This window comes from Chionomys nivalis, chromosome 7 (genome assembly GCF_950005125.1).
Source record: "Chionomys nivalis chromosome 7, mChiNiv1.1, whole genome shotgun sequence".
Lineage (NCBI taxonomy): Eukaryota > Metazoa > Chordata > Mammalia > Rodentia > Cricetidae > Chionomys > Chionomys nivalis.
Genome location: NC_080092.1, coordinates 75,894,997 through 75,916,987, shown reverse-complemented (window position 1 = coordinate 75,916,987; position 21,991 = coordinate 75,894,997). Strand labels below are relative to the sequence as shown.

Here is a 21,991-nt window from a genome sequence, read left to right as displayed (position 1 = left end):
GGCTGACACTCACCCAGGAGATGAGGAGAGAGCTGGTGGAGGCAGTGACGGTACCTGTCCACATCCCGGGTTCCAGAAGGTTGTAGCAGGCTCCCAGAGCCTGGCATCACCATGGAGAAGCATAGCAGGTCAAGGCAAGAAGCCGCTGAAGAGGCAAACTCTAGAATTTGGAGTCAAATATGGAGGATGACAGAAGCCAGCAGAAACAAATGATCCACATATATACCTTTGGAGAGACGAATCAGCAGCAGGTTCAGCTAAGAGGCAGGGGCCTCTTGACAAGGGCTTTATTTATGTCCCACCGGGAGGTTTCAGCATCAGATATATAAAGTGAGGACGAGACCATTCCAAGGTATGGTTGAGAGGAAGATTTTTATTGTAGCTTCGAGGGAGAGTACAGCCAGAGGCACTTGGAAGAGTCCAGAGCGCACGACAGATTAGTAAGTTAAACGTAGCCGGCAGACTGGACTTGTGGGTGGGTGGGGGCAACCGAGAGAAAAGGAGCAAGAGAGGGGACTAAGAGAGAAAGACAAAAGAGAAACCAAGAGCTAAGTGCGTGTAGAGCCAAAATGGCAGGGTTATAAGGGATTGAGAAAGTGAGGGACGGAATCCATGACTGGAGAAGTTTAGGACAGGGGGTGGGGTGAGAAAAGCTGAGAAGAACCACAGGTAGTTGTGAAACGGAGGAAGCCTGGGGACCAGCACGCACTTTGGCGTGCTAATAGGCACTGCAGAGAGTCATTTGTCCTGACCTGACACCTGTCAATACCCAGAAATAAGTACTCACCATGAAAAGAGGGAAATAAACAAGCAAAAACCAAACCAAAACAAACAAACAAGCAAACAAACAAAAAAAACCTAAAACCTACGGTGGACTTGAAATGAAGAAAAAAAAATTTTTGTTCGTTTTTTGAGTTATTTGTATATTCTACAGTAATCCTGTCAGGTGTACCGCTGGCAAAAACTGCCCCCATTCTGTAGGCTGTATTTTGACCAGTAACTAAGAGCTTGAATTCTGGTTCTCCTGCCTCTACCATCCAAGTGCGAGGGTGTACTCCACCGTGGGCACCTGGTTTTGCTTACTTGAAATTTGAATGAAATTCATGCACTAGCAATACAGAAGCGTGCATGGGCAGCCCGTATTTGGCAGTTCCGGCTTTTGTGGTCTAAGTTGACGAGGACGACTGACCAGGTTTCCTCAAGTTTTGCATACTTAGTACTGTATTGCTTTTAACCTTACTTCCTTTTTGCGATGCGGCACGGTATGAAATGCATACCGCCCGTTCACAGAGGGCCCATGCGATCCTGTCTATCCTGTCTCAGCTAAACTATTCGTAGGCATGCAATTTGGCTGGGTCAGAGCGAAAACAGTACAATCCCATTAGAGAAGGCCCAAGGAAAACCACCCCCAACGTCTTCGAAAAGGGTTTCACAAATGCAAATGCGGAACAATTTCGTGAGAAATTCACTTAAAAAAAAAAAACAACCAAGCACAAAGGCATCATGTGATCGGATAGGTCCTTGCACGAGGAACTGGACTACCGCTGCCACTTTGCTTTCCTTACTTTCCTGGGTCTTAGGACAATTTGCGGTTGAGTGTTGCGGGGAAAGGTGGATGTAGGGCAAAGGCCGAATTAGGGCGGGCTGAAATTTGAACTGTGGAAAGGCAGGTAGGGGCAGAGGTGACCAGGAGATCTAGGAGTGGGCTACGAGACTTTCTCCGTAGGGTGGACAGAAATGCTTGATGAGCTGAGGAGGCAACGAAAGAGGACTAATTTAGGGAGAAACGCGGGGGAGGGGGAAGCGCGTTGGAACTCTCCAGCACCTCGCACGCAGGTTAACCAAGCAGTGCAAGGATTCGCCCCGCAGCGGGGAGGATACCCTGGAGCTTCTGATAGGGGGAAAAACACTGGGACTTTGCCCAACTTCACCTAGCTCTAGTCTGTCCCCTGGAGTTTGGGGGAAATGCTGAATCCACGCAATTTCCCGAAGAAAGACATGCCCACCAAGGAGTTGTAGTGGTCTGGCTTGGGGGTAAGCAGAGGTGGCTTGCTTGCATTTTTAGCCCTGAACCTAAGGGACATAAAATACACCCAAAGTGAGTTGAGGTCGGGTTACTCTGCTTACAGTTTGGTTACCCTCACCTTGCCTCAATTTCTTCATCCACAGCAAGCCTCAGAACTGTCCTTGGGAGATAATGGTAGTTTATAAAGAACTGAGCTCGCAACTCTTCTACTAGGAAAGGCTGGGGTGGTGGTCGCTGCAAGGACCATCTAGTTCCCGGAGCATGAGACCCAGTCGCCTCATAGTCACAATGGACCAATACAAGTAATGACAAAACTATTGGAGAGCAGCTGGGACACAAGACAAGGTCTAGCACCTGGGCGGGGACTGTGGGATGTGGGCGGGTACGGTCCCGCAGCTTTTTCCTCCAGCTTCGGTCGGGACCCGCCCTGGGCAGTCGGCAGAGAGGTGGCCGGAGAAATCGGCGATGACTTCCAGCTGGTGAGTGTCCCCGGCCCGAGGAACACGGGCGCGCAAGGCTGGGGAGGAACAGGTGCGGGTGGAGCCCTGGGAGTCCTCGCGTGGGCGGCAGCATCCCTCGAGCCGTGCGCGTGCACCCTCGGATGGAGACCCCCCTCCCCCCACCAGCCCCCTGTCTCGGCGGCTGCTCCCGCGCAAACGCTGAACCAGTTTTCCCGTGGGAAAATCTGACCTGGAGGTTGTTCCGCAAGAACACGCCGCGGGCACGTCTGAGCGTGGGGTCGTGCCTTGGGGGTGCCAGCCGCACATCTAGAAGCCCTGAAGCGCTAAGCAGCGACTAGGTGCCTACCTGATTGAGTTCCGGGATCCAGCGGTAGGATGAACGTTTATAAAGTCAAGCTCGGGAGCCTTGGTCCCCGAGTCCTGTACAGAAAGTTCCATAGCCGCCTCGCAGACCCAACGGTTTCAGAACGTTGGGTCTGGAATGAGGTGTTGAGCTGTACCTTAAAGAGTCTGCACCACTGCAGCGCAGGCCGCCAAAGAGGCTGAAAGGTTGACTTAATAGTGAAGGCGGGGAAAAATGTACTTGGACGACGTGTACATAGCAGGATTAGGTTGTGTCCTGGTGGTGGTAGCGCAGGCTTTTAATTCCAGCACTTGGGAGATAGAAGGAAGCGGGTGTTTGTAAATTCGAGCTTAGACTGATTTCCAGAATGAGTTTCAGGACAGCCAGGAATGCGCAGAGAAACCCCGTCTCAAGAAAAAGAAAACAACAACAAATGTGACTTAGAACTGAATGTTGTGCGTTGTTTTCTCACACACACCCCAAAGGCTATTTTCTCTGTATTTTTTTTTCCAAACACAAAGTCAGTTAAGGGAGATGTAGCTCAGTTGACGGAGTGCTTGCCTGACACTCCAGAAGCCGTGGGCGCAATCCCAATTACTTGAAAGGCAGAGGCTAGATGGAGGGTCTGTGCAGTGGTATGGTGCTTGCCTGCTATGCTCCAGTACTCGGGATCATTTCTTTTGCTTTATTTTTTTTTTAAGATTTATTTATTATGTACACAACATTCTGCCTCCGTTGTATGCCCACCTCATTACAGATGGTTGTGAGCCACCATGTGGTTGCTGGGAATTGAACTCAGGATCTCTGGAAGAGCAACCAGTGCTCTTAACCTCTGAGCCATCTCTCCAGCCCCTTTCTTTCTTTCTTTCTTTCTTTCTTTCTTTCTTTCTTTCTTTCTTTCTTTCTTTTTCTTTCTTTCTTTCTTTCTTTTTAAGATTTATTTATTATTATGTAAATTATTATGTGTTCTGTCCTAAGAGGGCACCAGATCTCATTACTGTTGTTTGTGAGCCACCGTGTGGTTGCTGGGAATTGAACTCAGGATCTCTGAAAAAGCAGCCAGTGCTCTTAACCTCTGAGCCATTCTTTTTAAAGCACACACTTGTTCCACAAAGGATGCAGGGAGTGAGGGGAGGAAGGCAGAGCTTTCGTGTATCCTTGCACACTGCTAACTAAGGACTTCAGGAATTCCAGGGTCCTTCAACATTCTCCCTAACTTCCTGCCTGAGGGGAGAAGCAGAGAGAGATGCCGAGGCTCCTTCCACATGATCAGTCAACAGGAACCATGCCAGTGGATTTGAGGTTGGCACATTTTGGCAAACTTCGTTTTTCTTTCACTTATGAAAAGCTAGAATTTTGCCTCTTAGCTCTACAATATTAATCCATGCTGTTTGCTGTTTCTCTGTTTCTACTGCTTGATGCTGGCCAGCGTGGTCCTGGGGAAAACAGCATCTCTTCTAGCCTCTGAAAATGGGATAGTTCCCCTCAACACACCTACCAACTCAGGGAGTGATTACTGTCCCATAAACCACACTGAATGTGTGTTAACTTTTGCATTCATTTCCAAAGCCAGTGTGATTATGCCCGTCTGTAGCAATTCCAGCAGCTCACGGGCATTTTTCTTTTTTGCTACATTATGCGTTTGAGGCCATCCTGGGCTACATGAGACCCTGTCTCCAAAGGGGGTTAAAAGTCCAGTTCATTCTATACCCTAAGGAGCATTTAGGAGTGGGCTCCAGGGTTATATTTCTCTGTAAGTGGACAGAAAAGCCTGATGCCCAGGGGAGGATAAAGGAGACCAACGTGGTGCGTCACTGTTCTCCCTATGCAGCATACATTTGGGGCACATCAACTGTGTCCTCCAATCTCCCAGCAGTGTTCCTAACAAGGTCTGGGAAGAGTGAACTACCGACATCTCCACTTTACAACTGGGGAAACGAGGGAGAAAGCTGCCCAAGGGCCATGCTGGCAGGAGCTGACTGGAGTTTAGCTCAATCCAATGGATTTTTGAGTATTTGGGACATTTATTCATTTGACAGTTGTCGGAAGCTGGAGAGTTGATTCAGTGTTAAAAACACACAATGCTCTTGGAGGGAGGCCCTGTGTTGATTCCCAGCACTAATGTCTAGCAGGCCCTAAGGGTAAGCCTTGCAGCTTGGATGGGAAAGTATTCTGGCAGTCTGGAGCCAAGGAATACCGCGTAGAAACTCACTGCCCTGCTCCAGGGAGAGGCTTCCCAATGTAACAGCTCTGCTCTGGCAGGGGAGGGTTCCGTCAGCGAAGTTTTTACAGTTCTGCTCTGGCCCCCCAGCGAAGTAAGAAGGTCTCACCTAATCCTCATTCAAGAGGCTTATTGGGAGGGAAGAATCCAGGAGGGTGGCTGCCTCTGCCAGGGTGGGGAAGGCAGCAGCCAGTGGAACAGGTGCAGGGCTTATATAGGGCTTCTCAGGGGCGGAGTTTTTCCAGGGAAAAGGTTTTGAGGGTGGGAATTGGTCATATTTTAGTCTCGTAAGCTCAGATTGGCTAGATCTCACGCTCAGGGATAGGTTGGTTTTCTGCTCAGGCGTTGGTTTGTCTCCCTGCTCAGGGACTGGTTGGTTTTCTGCTTAGTTGATCAGAGGCAGATTTGGCTCTGGTTTTAGGGCCAAAGTATGTTTCTTTTTTTTTTTTTTCTTTCTTTTTTTTTTTTGGTTTTTCGAGACAGGGTTTCTCTGTGGTTTTGGAGCCTGTCCTGGAACTAGCTCTTGTAGACCAGGCTGGTCTCGAACTCACAGAGCCAAAGTATGTTTCTTTCACTGGCCCTTTTAAACCGTTTGACCCTAATTTCGGGGCCAGGGCATATTTCTTCCACTTCTATGGTCAACATGTGTTTCTTTGGCATGGTTTCAGGCAGGGTCAGGCTGTGCTTCTTTGGTTCTGGGTTCAGGGCTAAAATATTTCTTTCACTGGCTTGGATTTCAGAGCCAGGGTGGGTTTCTTTCACTGGGTCTGGTTTCAGGGCCAGGGTGGGTTTCTTTGACTGGCCCTTTTACCCTACACTAAGCATTTGTGACTTTAGCTCTAAAAGGTATGAAACCTACACAATCGCACATGCACACACACGCACACTTACTTAAAAAAAAAAAACAACTTAAAACTTATCCAGACGTTGCATGGTTCCTACTATGTGCTGGGTGTCCTACTAGGTCCTGGAAAACAAAAGTCCCAACTTCTCTCTCTTTCTTTTTTGTTTTTGTTTTTCAAGACAGGGTTTCTCTGTAGCTTTGGAACCTGTCCTGGGACTCGCTCTTGTAGACCAGACTGGTCTCGAACTTATGCATTTCTGAGGATGCCTTTTGTCTGCAGGGCATGCACAAAGGGGGCATCTTTCTTCTACCTTGTTGGTTGAGTGGGGTCAAATTCATGTCATCACGGTAGCAAGCACCTTTAAACGTGGACCTGCTTAGCCATCCTGCCAGCTCCTTCTCCCCCACTTTGCTGCCTTCCTTCCTTTCTAATTCTCAGTTACAGTTTCATGTAACCCAGGTAGGCTTTGAACTCACTGTGTAGCGAAAGATGACCTGACTGCTGGATCCTCCCACCTCTGTAGTACTAGGATTGAAAGCATGTACCACTGTGGCTAGTTTATGCTGGCTGATTATTATTTGTTTATCAAGACAGGGTTTCTCTGTGCGTCCCTGGCTGTCCTGGAACTCATCACTCTGTAGACCAGGCTGGCCTCAATCAAACTCAGAGATTTGCCTGCCTCTGTCACCCGAGTGCTGGGATTAAAGGCATGCACTTCCTCCACTACCCTGGCTGCATTCAGCTTTTTACATGGGTTCTGGGGTTAAACTCAGGTCACCAGGTTTTACCAGATGTGCCTTCTTACTAGTTTTTTTTTTTTTTTTTTTTTTTTTTTTTTCATTTTAGAGCAGCCCAAGGGTTAGACATTCTGAAGATTTTCAGAGTGTGTGAGATGTGTATGCAGTAAAGGATTAACGAAGGCCAGGGATGTAGCTCAGTGGTAGAGTCCGTGTCCAGTTTGCACAAGGGCCTGAGTTCATGCTTTATAGTACTAAGGGTGGGGGGACTTGGTGAGCTAAGATGTTTAATTCAGACTTAATATTACACTTCCCAGGAAGTTTTGGGTGGTGCTGGGTATTGGCCCCCAGCCCTTTTGGAATATTCAGTGTATGCTCTACGATTGAGCTTCACCCCACACCTAAAACAAAGCCCAAACCCAAAACCCAAGAAACACACACACCATATTATACTTGGCAGTTGGCTCTGTTTTGACATTTTAAGTTTTTGTTTGTTTGTCTTTGCTATTTTTGCTTTTTCGAGACAGGGTTTCTCTGTGCAGCCCTGGCTGTCCTGGAACTCCTTCTGTAGACCAGGCTGGCCTTGAACTCTGAGATCTGTCTGTGTCTTCCTAGGGTTAAAGGTGTGCGGCAGTAGCACCTTTAGTTTGTTCTTTGAGACACGGTTTATGTAACTCTGGGAGTTCAAACTCGCTTTGTAGCCCAGGCTGGCCTGGTCCTTCTGCCTCATGGTATTTTCAGTCTTAAGCATCGGTTAAAACCTTAGGTTTCATCTTCAGAAATCATTGCTGTTTCACATCTGCTTGTAGGGAAGTAGTCACACCAGGGAAGAGGTTTCACAAGTTCCTGAGCAACGCTGGCTTTTACCTAATAACCAGAATCCTATAGTCCAGGCTGAGCTCATCTCTGGATAGATAGACAGCCTGAGACCTAACACTGAACATCCCAGGTAGGTGCTGGGACCCATTTACCCAGCTGTGAGTTCTTCAGATGAAATTCCACATCAAGGGAAGTTTTCAAAGTTATAGTGCTCACCCGAAGCTCCTGAATGTCATTAAAATACAGCAGTAAGCAACGGCACAGAAAATCATACCTTTCTGGAATAAAAGCCTCTTTGTGCGAAAATTTAAAATTCCCCAAATAGCCGGGCGATGGTGGCGCACGCCTTTAATCCCAGCACTCGGGAGGCAGAGGCCGGCGGATCTCTGTGAGTTCGAGACCAGCCTGGTCTACAGAGCTAGTTCCAGGACAGGCTCCAAAGCCACAGAGAAACCCTGTCTTGAAAAACCAAAAAAAAAAAAAAAAAAAAAAAAAAAAAATTCCCCAAATTAAATGCAATAAAAGGACCTGAGGGACGGCTCTGTGGCCTAAGGCGCTTGCACTGTAAGCCTGGCAGACCTAGGTTTGACCTCAGGAACGGCAGAAAGGTGTAGAGAGAGAACCAACTGCATAAAGCTGTCCTCTGATCTATGCATTTGCCTGGTGTGTATGCCCCACCCCATCATGCCACTGCGCCTGTGCATACACACACCCATAAGCACACGCGTGCACATACACACACCAAGCCAGGCGTGGTAGCATGCTTCTTTAATCCCAACACTCAGAAGGCAGAGACAAGAAGATCTCTGTGAGTCTCAGGTTAGCCTGGGCTACATAGCGTGTTTTAGGACAGTCAGCAACATAGGGGACCCTGTCTCAAACAAAAAATGACAGAACATACAAAGCAGCAACGACAAACCCCCAAAAGCTGTTGTTTATTTGGGGTATAAACTGTTGTTTGACAAATTGTGAACTAAAGCCAAGACCATTTAAAGATACTTAACAAATTCACCAAACTTGTCAGAGCTGGGGGGCGGGTTGAATTCCAGTGTCACAATCAATATAATCAATCAACCAATCAATCATAAACCTAGATGTTCTCAGAACATTTATTTATTTTTCTATGTAGCCTAGGCTGGCCCGGAATTTGCTTCCTATCCTTGGCTAGCCTCAAACTCTCCTTCCTCGGCCTCTTGAGTTCTGGGATTACAGGTATGCCCTGACACACTCGGTTTAAACACATTTTAATGAAAACATTCACTGTAATTAGTCTAAGGCTTGAGTAAGGCTCCAGTATCCACTTCCTAGCTGATTCCTGTGCCCTTTGGCTAGAGGTTGTAGATCCTCTTTGGGTGGGACTCTGCCAGCTCCCCATATGGAAGAGTGAAGTTAATTGCAGATAAAAGGGAGAGCATGGCCAGAGGCAGAGACATTTGGGAGAATCCAGAGTGACCATGACCAGACTAAGTAAGCCATGTGAGGGAAGGGGTGTAGGTGGTTTTCCTGTCCCAGCCACCTGCTCCCAAATAACTGACTCAGAGACTTAATATAAATTATAAAAACACTGCCAATAGCTCAGGCTTGTTACTAACTAGCTCTTACAGCTTAACCCATTTCTATTTATCTATGTGATGCCCTGAGGCTTGTGGCTTTTTACCTCTATCCCATTTTGTGTGCTCAACTTGTCCTCTGCCTGGCTGGCAACTCCTCTAACTCTGCCCTTCCTCATCCCATCATCCCCAGTTTGCCTTTCCCACTTAACTTTATCCTGTTCAACTATTGGCCAGTCAGCTTGTTTATTAAACCAACCATAGCAACATATATTCACACATATCTGTAACCTTTTCTGTCTGTATGAGCAAAAACTCAAAACTTGTCATGTAGCATGCTGTCAAAGCTTGCATTGGTAGCTTAAGCCTGAAGGCAGCATCTGGGGGATGCCTCTCTGTACTGCTGCTTATGTGAGAGACTGCAGCAACCCACTATGCAGCTTAGCTCATGGTGTATTGGCAGCTGCCAGGAGATGTGTCTCTGTACCATGGCCAGCATGAGAGACATGAGACTAGGAAGCTGAGTTTAACTCCGTTTTTATGTATTTAGAACCTTTTTAAAAGCCTCTTCAGGTCTTATGTGGATCTATGGCAGATGGTGGGTGCCATTTGTAAGTGGAGTTTTCCTGTCCCAACCACTGCTTCCCAAATAACTGACTCGGAGACTTAATATAAATGATAGATGCTCGGCCAATGGCTCAGGCTTGTTATTAACTAGCTCTTACAACTTAACTCATTACTATTAATCTATGTGCTGCCCCGAGGCTTGTGGCTTTTACCTCTATCCCATTTTGTATGTCCAACTTGTTCTCAGTTTGACTTTCCCGCTTAACTTTATCCTGTTCAGCTATTGGCCAGTCAACTTGTTTATTAAACCAATCACAGCGATATATATATATATTGACACTGTATACGGAAGGATTATTCCATAGCATAGCAGAGCGGAGAGAGGAGGGGAGGGAAGAAAGGAGCCAGACCAAGAGACCAGAAGGGAAAGAGTAACCAAAATGGTTGGATTACATAGGGAAAGGCATCCCAGTCCCTGGACTGTAGAAATTTATGGTAGGAAGTGGAGTATGCCCTCCTGGAGGGCCATGCAACAGGTAGGGACTAAGGGATGCTGGGAGACCTGGATTCCAGCGTCTGCTTTGATATGTTAAGCAGGCACCTCAGTCTCAGGTTTGAGATCTAAGGACTTCCTCCTCAGAGCAAATCATCCGAGACTGCCACCAAGACCAAAACTACTGTGACTTTTACTACCTAATTGCAGAAATTACAAAGGTTATGTGCGTGTTTGCTGATCAGAAAAGCCAAAGTGAGAAAGGACTACACAAAACTGTGGCTAACTCGAGGCGCAGACCAGCAGGAGCTACATTGAAGACCCGTTACCACAGTGAGCTGAGGAGTTAGCTTGTCTTTGATGCAACCACTTGATAACCACATCCTGGTTACTAAAAAAACCATCCTGGTTCCTGGAAAAACCATAAGCAGACTGCTGACCTTGATGACTGTCTGTCTGTTCCTGCCTTTAAAACCCTCTTCTGGGGCTGGAGAGATGGCTCAGTGGTTAAGAGCACTGACTGCTCTTCCAGAGGTCCTGAGTTCAATTCCCAGCAACCACATGGTGGCTCACAGCCATTTATAATGAGACCTGGAGCCCCCTTCTGGCTTGCGGTCACACATGGAAGGAATGCTGTACACATAATAAATAAATAAATATTTAAAAAAAAATAAATAAAACCCTCTTCTGAGCCCCAAAGAACTGGACAAGGGCAACTAAGTCTTGGGAATCTTCATCCCAAGCAGCTCTGTTCCTGACCCAAGTCCCAGATCCTTTGCATGCAGGTCAGGATCCTCTCACGTCTGTTTCTGTCTCTTTCCCTTGCTGTGCAATAGGCTTCTTTCACTTCCACACTCACATGTTGTCTGTGAACTAGTGTGAGACATGACCCAGTGCTGACCTCTGGCGTTAGGAGCACTGGTGACTTGAAAGCCCACCTGAGTCTACTAACCAGACTCCCTTGAGCTCCAGGTAAACGCACCCTTCTCCATATGACATAATTTTTTTTAAAGATTTTTCCCCCTACAAGACAAATTTTTAAAAAAGATTTATTTATTCATTATGTATACAGTGTTCTGCAGGCCAGAAGAGGACACCAGATCTTACTACAGATGGTTGTGAGCCACCATGTAGTTGCTGGGAATTGAACTCAGGACCTCTGTCTGGAACAGTAGGCAGTGCTCTTAACCACTGAGCCATCTCTCTAGTCCAGGATGTAATTTTTTTTATCTATTAGTTGTGTGTTTGAGTGTGTGTGCATGTGTACACAGACCTGCAAGCTCCAGGGATGCACACACCATCTCGGGACAGCTTTCCACCTGGTTTTTTGAGGCGAGCATCTCTTGTTTCTGTTGCTGCACAGAATACTCCAGGTCAGTTGTGTAATGGTTTAGTAAAACGCTGCAGGTCCCTGAGTGGTGGCAGGTAGTGGGCAGCGGGTCCCGAGACCATGGCAGGCCACGAAGGCAGCCAGATCCCAGGCAGGAAGCCGTGTGGCAGGTGATAGGCATGCCATGAGAGTGAAGTTGGATATTTATTTAGTGGGTTATAGAAGGGAAGAGGAGAAGGGGGAAGAACACACAGAGAGAAACAGAAGGGGGAATGGGTGACGTGGGGAGAAGGGAGAGACAGAAACTGCCTCTGAGAGAGAGAGAGAGAGAGAGAGAGAGAGAGAGAGAGAGAGAGAGAGAGAAAGAGAAAGGGATACCACTGGAAGCTGATTAGCTTGCCTCAGTGGGGGAGGGAGTGGGCTTGTCTTGTCTCTTAAAGGGACAGCACAGACCGTTACAAGTTGACCCATGTACCTTCTACTGAATCCCCTGTCTCCACTTCCCATCTTGCTTTAAAAGCCCTGGAGTTAGAGATGTGAGCTGTGACACGTGACTTTTTACGTGGGTTACAGGGTTGAACACAAGTCGTCCGGCTTGCAGAGCAAACATTCCTACTTGGGACCCCATAGAATTTGTTTTCAAAGTAGAGATGGAACTTATTAGGGAAACATCCTAACACAGATTTAAGCACACAGTGAAAATGGGGGCTTGTTTGTTTGTTTTTACAGTTTATTCTATGCTGCATCTAATCCCACATTGTAAGTTCTCATTCTTTGAGGGCTTCTTTTCCTCCTGTTGGGGACTAGCCTTGACAAAAATACCCTTTTCCAGGGTAAGGGCATGGGGATTTATATAGTAAAGAATATTAAGACACAAGTGAAAATAATAAAACTGAGAAACATAGGATAGTATTGGGAGGGAGTTCCAGTGAGTACTGAATATTCTCCCGCGTTTAATTTCCAACTGCTTAAAATACCCCTGACCCCAAACCGTAGGAGTAAGACAAAAGACTACATTACCATGAACAGACCAATTGAAGGTCACTGGCTTCATTCATGGTTAAACACTCTGTTGCTAGAACAAAACGAGTCACTCTGTATGGAAACCACTCCCTGGGTGGAACCCTAACTCATTTTCATAAAGGGACCTGAAACTTAGTTGGATCCTTACATTTTTGTCTGAGATAGGAACAGCTCTGTTCCTGGAGCACAAAGGCTGGCCATTAGCCACACTTGTTGACAATAATCTTGAAGGAATTAGTGGAAAGTTCCAAACTCTCTGACCTTTGGTCCAGGTGGAAATTGGCCTTTCCTCCTGTGCAGCACCGCCTTCCGGCTTAGGGCAGTGAGGTTCAGCTTCACGGAGCAGGGAGCTCCCGTATGGGTCAGTTTGCCCCTGAGTTCTGTCAGTAGGGAAGACAACACAGCCTGGATGGGTGCGTTCGCTGTCTTAGGCATCTGTACCTGGCCTTGAACTTCAGCTGTGTTGTCTGTTTTCTTAAAGATTACTTTATGCTTATGTGTATACATGCCTCCTGCATGCATGTATGTGTGCCCCATGTACACCTGGTGGCAGTGGAGGCCAGAAGACTCCCCTGGAAATGTAGTTATAGACAGTTCTGGGCCATCAGATAGGTACTGGGAAATTAACATGGGTCCTCTATGAGAACAGGTGCTCCAACCCTCCAACCATGAGAACAGGTGCTCCAACCCTTCAACCATGAGAACAGGTGCTTCAACCATGAGAACAGGTGCTCCATCCATGAGGACAGGTGCTCCATCCCTCCAACCATGAGGACAGGTCCTCCAACCCTCCAACCATGAGGACAGGTGCTCCACCCTCCAACCATGAGAACAGGTGCTCCAACCCTCCAACCATGAGGACAGGTGCTCCAACCCTCTAACCATGAGGACAGGTGCTCCAGCCATGAGAACAGGTGCTCCAACCCTCCAACCATGAGAACAGGTGTTCCAACCATGAGAACAGGTGCTCCAGCCATGAGAACAGGTGCTCCAACCCTCCAACCATGAGGACAGGTGCTCCAACCATGAGGACAGGTGCTCCAGCCATGAGAACAGGTGCTCCAACCCTCCAACCATGAGGACAGGTGCTCCAACCCTCCAACCATGAGGACACGTGCTCCAACCCTCCAACCATGAGGACACGTGCTCCAACCCTCCAACCATGAGGACACGTGCTCCAACCCTCCAACCATGAGGACAGGTGCTCCAACCCTCCAACCATGAGGTCATCTTAACAGCCGTTAGGTTCTTTTTTTTTAATTTTTAAAATTTATTTTAAAATTTGTGTGTTGCCCCGGCCTGCAGGTAAGTCAACGGAGACCCTAGAGGGGGAGTGAGAATGGGATGGGACAAGACACACAAGAGATGGAGACAAGGCAGGATTCTGACCAAGTCTTGTTTATTCAAGGGAATAATCCAGGTAAATAGAGGGTAAGAGAAAGGAGGAAGTTCTTCTTGTGTACATGGGTAACTAAACAACTTACTCAGCAACCTAACCATGGTCTAAGGGACAGGTGGAAAGTCCATAACTATATCATGCAGAAAACACAGAATGTTCAGAACACAGGAACAATGGAACAATAACTCCTTGCAGAGTTAGTATTTGACAGATCAGAACAGCAGAAGCCAAGTGCAACAGAGTGGGTGAAACTGATCTAGGGAGCAGTAAGTCTCCCACAGTGTGTGTGTGTGTGTGTGTGTGTCTGTGTATGTGTGTCTCTTTCTGTGCATGTCTGTATGTATCTGTGTGTCTCTGTGTGTGTGTGTGTATGTGTGTCTGTATGTATCTGTGTGTCTCTGTGTGTGTGTGTATGTGTGTCTGTATGTATCTGTGTGTCTCTGTGTGTGTGTGTATGTGTGTGTCTGTATGTATCTGTGTGTGTGTGTGTCTGTATGTATCTGTGTATGTGTGTCTGTATGTCTCTGTGTGTGTGTGTATGTGTGTCTGTATGTATCTGTGTGTCTCTGTGTGTGTGTGTGTATGTGTGTGTCTGTATGTATCTGTGTGTGTGTGTGTGTCTGTATGTATCTGTGTGTGCATGTGAGTGCAGGCACCAGTGGATGTAAACCCGCCCAGCGGGTCAGTTATTCCAGGGTCCCGAAGAGGCGCTATCTGAAAAAGACATGGGCGGGAAAGAAGAACGAGGCCAAGCAAAATTCTCTTTATTAGCGAAATGGTTGTGGCTTATATAGCCCTTGAATGAGGAATTTGACTTGGGATGGGGGCAGGGGCATGGCAAGGGCAGGAAGGGATCTTGCAGCAATGGTTGACACTTGGTCACGAGTCGGTCACGAGTCGACACACCTCGTGTTCTCTATGCAAGCAGAATCGTTCCTTTTGTGATTCCAACCACAAACAGTTCTCTAGATAGTTGGAATGCGGGGCAGGTTCCGCTAACAGATAGCTCTGAAGATAGTTGGGTGTGGGGTGGACTCTGCCAACAAACAGTTCTCAGTACAGTTGGGGTGTGGGGCTCTCCACAAACATCCTTAGGACAGTAGTCCCTACTATACTTTCTGGGAAAATGGCTCCTGACAAGTGGAGCCCAGAGGAGACACTAGATCTTTTGGAGCTGGAGTTACAGGCGATTGATGCAGGGATATAAATTCAGGTCCTCTGCAAGAGCAGTCTGAGCTCTTGACCTCTGAACCAGCTCCTCCCACCCAATCTGTGTTCTTTTGTTTGCTTGTTTGCTTTTCAAGACAGGGTTTCTCTGTGTAGTCCTGGCTGTCCTAGAACTCGCTCTCTAGACCAGGATGGCCTCCAGCTCACAGAGATCCACCTGCCTCTGCCTCCCAGTGCTGGGATTAAAGGCATGTGCTACCCACCGTCTAGCCTATCTGTTCTTAAGCATCTGCTGAAACCAGGGAACTTTTTTGGGTTCTTGGTCTTTCTGATAAATGCATTTTAAAATCGACTCAGAAGGAAACGAAAGGCTGTTTTATTAGCGTTTGAGAGAAAGTCAACAGAGCAGGAAAGCTATAGATCTTAGCAGCTTCCAGGAGAAGAACAGTGGGCAGAAAGAGAGAAGCTTGTGTTTTGGGATGTAGGATCCAGGAGAACAGGCATGTTCAGCAGTAGAGGTTGGTGAACAGCTGCTGTGGGGTGGAGGGATGTTTAGAGGAAGTCCAGGCATTGGCGGAAGAACTTCTGGACATTTCCTTAACGCATCTTTAAGGGAATCAACTTTTGGGAGGAGGGGAGTGTAGTAGGGAGCTGCAGGCTGTGTACCTGCTGCCCCAGCTCCTGGTTGCCTGGCTAGCTTATGCCCCGAAATAACAACACACAAACTGTATTCTTTTAAACACTGCTTGGCCCATTATATCTAGTCTCTTCTCGGCTAACTCTCGCACCTGGACTAGCCCATTTCTAATAATGTGTGTAGCACCCCAAGGTGCGCTTACCGGGAAGATTCTAGCCTACATCCATCCTGGGTCGGAGCTCCATCGCATCTGCCCCAGAGAGGAGAGCTATCAAGTCTGAGCTCACTTCCTCTTCCTCCCAGCATTCTGTTCTGTTTACTCCACCCACCTGTGTTCTAACCTATGAGGGCCAAGCAGTTTCTTTATTTTTTAACCAATGACCTTCCTCCATCAGGGGAGTCTCCTAGCCAGGTGGTTGACAGGCCTGGTGGTATTAACAATTAGGGAAAGGAACAATGGTGCCCAATGTTCTGATCTTTGGGGTAGATCAGAATACCAGATCTCCAGCCACGGCCCAAGATAGAATTCAGGTTTCATTCTTTTGACTGGGAGAAAGTAAGTTAATGGGGCTCAGTGGAGCCTTGATACCCAACCCCTTTAATTTGGCTGTTTAAATCCTAAAGAGGAGCCAGGCAGTGGTGGCACACACCTTTAATCCCAGCACTCGGGAGGCAGAGGCAGGTGGACCTCTGTGAGTTCGAGGCCAGCCTGGTCTACAAGAGCTAGTTCTAGGACAGACTCCAAAGCTACAAAGAAACCCTGTCTCGAAAAACAAAACAAAAAACAAACAAACAAAAAATCCTAAGGAGGGGCAAAGCTGAATCTGAATCTTCCTATTCTAGGGTTGCCAGAGAAACAGGAGGTGGAGCCAAAGCTGATTATGAGAGAAGGGTTCATCTTCATTGGCCCCCAAGCCTGCCAATGCTTGTCCAACCCCCAACACTGCGGCAGAAATCATCACTCCTTTTGGACCCCATGTCTTCCGCAGCCATTCGGGCTGTCACGTGCACTACCCACGTTTCCATTTTAATGCTGGAGTGGCTGTCATTTTCTGTGTCAGACTCTTGGTGGTTTTGTGGTTGTGCATACGTGTTTCCTTCTGGGACTTTGTGAGCAAATGTCTCTTCACCCCACGTAGCACACCTATATACACCAATGACAGATGGAAGTGTGATGCCTCCAAAGCCCAACCAGACAGACCAATGAGTGTGGGGCACTTACAGACAGAGCAGGAATGAGGGGTTACTTGAGGTGCACGGGGGATCGCAACTGCATCAGTACAAGGTTGCACCCTATTGTAGATGATGCCCAGATGGGAGCCACACTGTGGAGCCCCATGGAGCCCCATTTCCATTCAGCCAGCTATCCTATATGCTCTAGAATCTTCCAGGATCACACTTGCCGCTGAGCGAGAGCAGGACCTAATGGCTGTCCTCCCAGCAGATGGGCCTGTGACCCTCCTTGGGCCCCTTCTACTTAGAACTATCAACAGTAACACTGCCAGCCAAAGAACCTCTGTTCCAGAATATGTCCAGAGGAAGAGTGTCCTGACAGTGTCCTTGACGGTGGAACCAGTTTTACAGGCAGGCACTCCAAGTGGAGTACGGACAGACACCTTTTATACTGGCACTCTGGGAGATAAAAGCAGGCCATTCTCTGTGAATCTGAGCTAGCCATGATACACATAGAGCGTTCCAGGCCAGCTAGGGCTATATAGGAAAGCATTGTCTCAAGACAGAAAAGAAGTAGTGACTTTCTTTCTCTTTCTTTTCCCCTTTCTTCCCCCCCCCTCTTTTTTTTAATTTTTGAGGCGTGTGTGTGTGTCTCACTAATTCTGCTCTGCTGGCCAGAAACTCAGAGATCTTTCTCCCTCTGCTTTGGGAGCGCTGGGATTAAATTCGCCATCACACCTGGACGGAGAATGATAAAGTTTCTCAGGTTACCTCAGACTGCTTCCTGGGAGAGTCGCTTTAATTATTACTATTGTTTGCTATTTTCCCCGTTGTCTTAGATTTTATGTGTGAGTGGAAGAGGGGAGGGTCCACTTTTTAAACCACCATCAGTGATATGACGGTGTGCACTGTGTGGTCTAGCCCAGCACTCAGGAAGCAGAAGCAGGAGGATCTCCAACTTGGAGGCCAGCTTGGTCTACAGAGTGAGTTCCAGGACAGCCAGGGCTACTCAGAGAAACCCTGTCTCAAAAAACAAACAACATTTGTAAATAAATAAATAATCAGGCTGTAGGAAAACCTGTAAGGCGTTTACATAATTAATGATGATGTTAGTGGGCCGAGTCTATTGTGGGTTGGGCCATCCCTGGGCCAGTAGTTCTGGGTTCTATAAGAAAGCAGGCTGAGCAAGCCTTGTGGACCAAGCCAGTAAGCAATACCTCTCCATGGCCTCTGCATCAGATCCTGCCTCCAGGTTCCTGTTCTGTTTGCATTCCTATCCTGACTTTCTTTGAAGATGGACAGAGATATGGGACTATGAACATAAACCCTTCCCTCCTCAACTTGCTTTTGGTTTTATCATAGGAGTAGTAACCCTAACCAAGACACTTCACTTCAGAAATGTCTTTCTCTGTGAAGGTATTTTTTATTTTTTTTAAAATATTGATTTATTTATTATGTATACAATATTCTGTCTGTGTGTATGCCTGCAGGCCAGAAGAGGGCACCAGACCCCATTACAGATGGCTGTGAGCCACCATGTGGTTGTGGGAATTGAACTCAGGACCTTTGGAAGAGCAGGCAATGCTCTTAACCGCTGAGCCATCTCTCTAGCCCCTTTATTTTTTAATTAATTAATTAATTAATTAATTAATTAATTAAAGATTTCTGCCTCCTCCCCTCCACTGCCTCCCATTTCCCTCCCCCTCCCCTAACTAAGTCCCCCCCCCCTCGTCAGCCCGAAGAGCAGGGTTCCCTGCCCTGTGGGAAGTCCGAGGACCTCCCACCTCCTTCCAGGTCTAGTGAGGTGAGCATCCAAACTGCCTAGGCTCCCACAAAGCCAGTACGTGCAGTAGGATCAAAACCCAGTGCCATTGTTCTTGACTTCTCAGTAGTCCTCATTGTCCGCTATGTTCAGCGAGTTCGGTTTTATCCCATGCTTTTTCAGACCCAGTCCAGCTGGCCTTGGTGAGTTCCCGATAGATCATCCCTATTGTCTCAGTATGTGGGTACACCCCTCATGGTCCTGAGTTCCTTGCTCATGCTCTCTCTCCTTCTGCTCCTGATTTGGACATTGGGATTTCAGTCCGGTGCTCCGATGTGGGTCTCTGTCTCTCTCTCCTTTCATCGCCTGATGAAGGTTAATATCCAGGAGGATGACTATATGTTTTTCTTTTTTTTTTTTTAATTTTTATTTATTTATTTATTTGCAGGTATTTTTTAAAGTTCTGATATACATTTCATCATTTCATCTCTGCCACTACAGGTGTTTCTGTACAGTCATGACTCAGGAGAGGACGTTGGTGACAAAGGGCACAAAAATCCTGTTAGGGGCTGGAGAGCTGGTTCAGCGATTAAAAGGCTGTGCTGCTTTGGCAGAAAACAAGTCCAGTTCCAAGTACCCATGGTGGGTGGTTCACAACTGCCTGTAACTCCAGCTCCAGGGGATTCCAGCACCCTCATCCGGACTCTGTGGGCACCCACATTCACAGACACTCATACACACATACACATATATATATACACACACACAATTAAATAAGTCTTAAAGATGGGTTTCTAAAGCAAAAGGCAAATCATGCTGATTTCTGTGGTGTGTACAGACACAGGTTGACACGGACATGACAGCTGGGAGTGGAACTAGAATAACCAAAATGTTCCTTATACGCGCATGAACTTGTCAAAGGAAAAATGTAAACAAAGTTGGAAAACATAACAACAGTAATAATGATAAATTACCTCCCTGTGTAGGAACAAGAGGAAGCAGGGCTCAGGCTTCAGCCGTTGCCAGTTTTTCTGCTCATTTCAAAAGCCAACTGTGTCAGTGGCATAGGAAGCGGAGGGACACAATGTCACCCCCCCACACACACACATGGCCGTCCCGGGGCCTTATTTTGGCATGGACTTTATAAGTTACATTCTGGACCTTTCTTGGATGTTTTTTAGATACAGTCCCACCAGAAGAGCAGCTCATTAATATTTCAACCATCCTCCATGAATGCACATAGGCTGGTCTGTCTCAGAAGGACAAAACCTTTGCACTCACCCAGTAAAAATTAAATCTTTATTAATAATCTTCTACTAGAACAGCCTCTGCCAATGATTATACTGTAAGATGTTTTGGGGAACCAGAAGTCTAAGAACTTGGGGCTGAAAGTGTAACTCAGTGGTAGGGTGCTCGCCAGACATACACAAGGCCGTGGGATCAATCCATAGCATTACCAAAGTGCATTTCCCAGAATTTCAGTTTAAAGCAGCATTGTACACCCATAATTCCAGCATTTGAGTGCGGGGGTGGGGGTAGAAGGATGAGGAAAGGAAGATCATCTCTGGCTAGACAGTAAGTTTGAGGTTGGCCTCTTCATTTTTTTTTTTTTTTTTTTTTTTTTTTTTTTTTGGTTTTGGTTTTTCGAGACAGGGTTTCTCTGTGGTTTTGGAGCCTGTCCTGGAACTAGCTCTTGTAGACCAGGCTGGTCTCGAACTCACAGAGATCCGCCTGCCTCTGCCTCCCAAGTGCTGGGATTAAAGGCGTGCGCCACCACTGCCCGGCTTGGCCTCTTTATTTTTAAAGGAAAGTCTGTGGGCCATGAAGACAGCTCAACATGTGAAGGTTCTTGCTACTTAAGAGAGACAAACTGAGTTCAATCCCTGAGTCCCGCATGGTAGAAAAAGAGAAGCCACTCCCCAGAGTTGTCTCCTGACATCCACATATGTTCCACGGCACATGCACACTGATGTATCTCCCCATGTGAAATAAAGAGGCTAAGAAATCGATGAAGAGCTGGGTGTGGTGTCGCACACCTTAATCCCAGCACTAGGGAGGCAGAGGCAGGCGGATCTCTGTGAGTTACAGGACAGCCTGTTCTGCAAAGAGAATTCCAGGGCAGCCAGTGAGCGCTGTTACTCAGAGAGACTGATTCACAACTGTATGTAACTCTACTCACCTTCTCCTGGCCTCTATGGGCGTAAGATAATGCATGTGGTACACAGACATACATGCAGGCAAAATACACATACATAGAAGATAAAATAAAAATAAAAAATTTAGCAGAGCGGTGGTGGTGCACACCTTTACTCCCAGCACCTGGGAGGCAGAGGGAGGCAGATCTCTGTGAGTTCAAGGTTAACCTGGTTCTACAGAGAGAGTTCTGGGATGGCCAGTGCTACATAGAGAGACCCTGTCTCAAAACTAACAAACAAAAAAAGAATGCCCCCATAGGCTCATATATTTGAATACTTGGTCACCAGAGAGTGGCACTATTTCAAAAGATTAGGAGGTGTGCCCTTGCTGGAGGAAGTGTGTCACTGGGGGTGGCCGTTGAGCTTTCAAAAGCCCATGCCAATGGCAGAATATCCCAGGCAGTGAATCAGGTTGTCAGCTACAACTCCAGTACCTGCCTGCATGCCGCCATGCTTCCTGCCGTGGTGATAAGGGTTACCCTGGTCATGGTGTCGCTTCACACCAACACAACACTGACCAAAACAAAATGGAAGTCTTATAAGGAAGGGTCTCTACAGGTGTCAGACGGGGAAGCAAACCTCAGAGATGAGAATGAAACCCCCCCCCCCGCGCAGATTGACTTGTCAGCCTAGGTCAGACTTCGGGAGTCTACTGGCAGGCGATTCATTGGCAGCATCCTGAAAACAGTCTGATTTGGGAAAAGGTTTCCAGGCAGCAGACGGTCCAATTCCAGGTGCACAAGGAAGTTTAAGCTGTGAATACGTAGGGGTAGGGGCCCTTTTACAAATGAAATGCTTTTGTTTCTGTTTTTCGAGACAGGGTTTCTCTATAGCTTTGGAGTCTGTCCTGGAACTAGCTCTTGTAGACCAGGCTGGCCTCGAACTCACAGAGGTCCACCTGCCTCTGCCTCCTGAGTGCTGGGATTAGAGGTGTGCGCCACCACCGCCCAGCGAAATGTTTTCTTTCTTAAGAGTTTCTGTGGTCACGGCGTCTATTTGTGGCAATAAAATCCTACCTGAGCCAGGCACATCCTTAATCCCAGCCCTCCCAGCACTCTGGGAGGCAGGGCACGATCTCTGAATTCAAGGCCAACCTATCTGTAGCCTGAGTTCCTGAACAGCCAGGGCTACACAGAGAAACCCTGTCTTGAAAAACTACACACACACACAAAACCAAAACCCAACCAAACAAAAACCCTAAATGAGTTAGTTTGTGGAGGTATTTCCAGGAAGGATTAGGCCG

At 47.3% G+C, this 21,991-nt stretch overlaps 1 protein-coding gene across 1 annotated transcript in view; it reads left to right on the top strand.

Annotated features, from left to right (window-relative positions):
- Positions 1-2,451: 2,451 nt before the first annotated feature.
- The window catches only part of B4galnt2 (beta-1,4-N-acetyl-galactosaminyltransferase 2), a 40,217-nt gene continuing 20,677 nt past the window's right edge, over positions 2,452-21,991 (top strand). Inside the window, exon 1 of the mRNA XM_057775752.1 lies at positions 2,452-2,505. Coding sequence (XP_057631735.1) covers positions 2,492-2,505 — 14 coding nt within the window. The 5' untranslated portion in view covers positions 2,452-2,491. The remainder of the gene's footprint in view (positions 2,506-21,991) is intronic.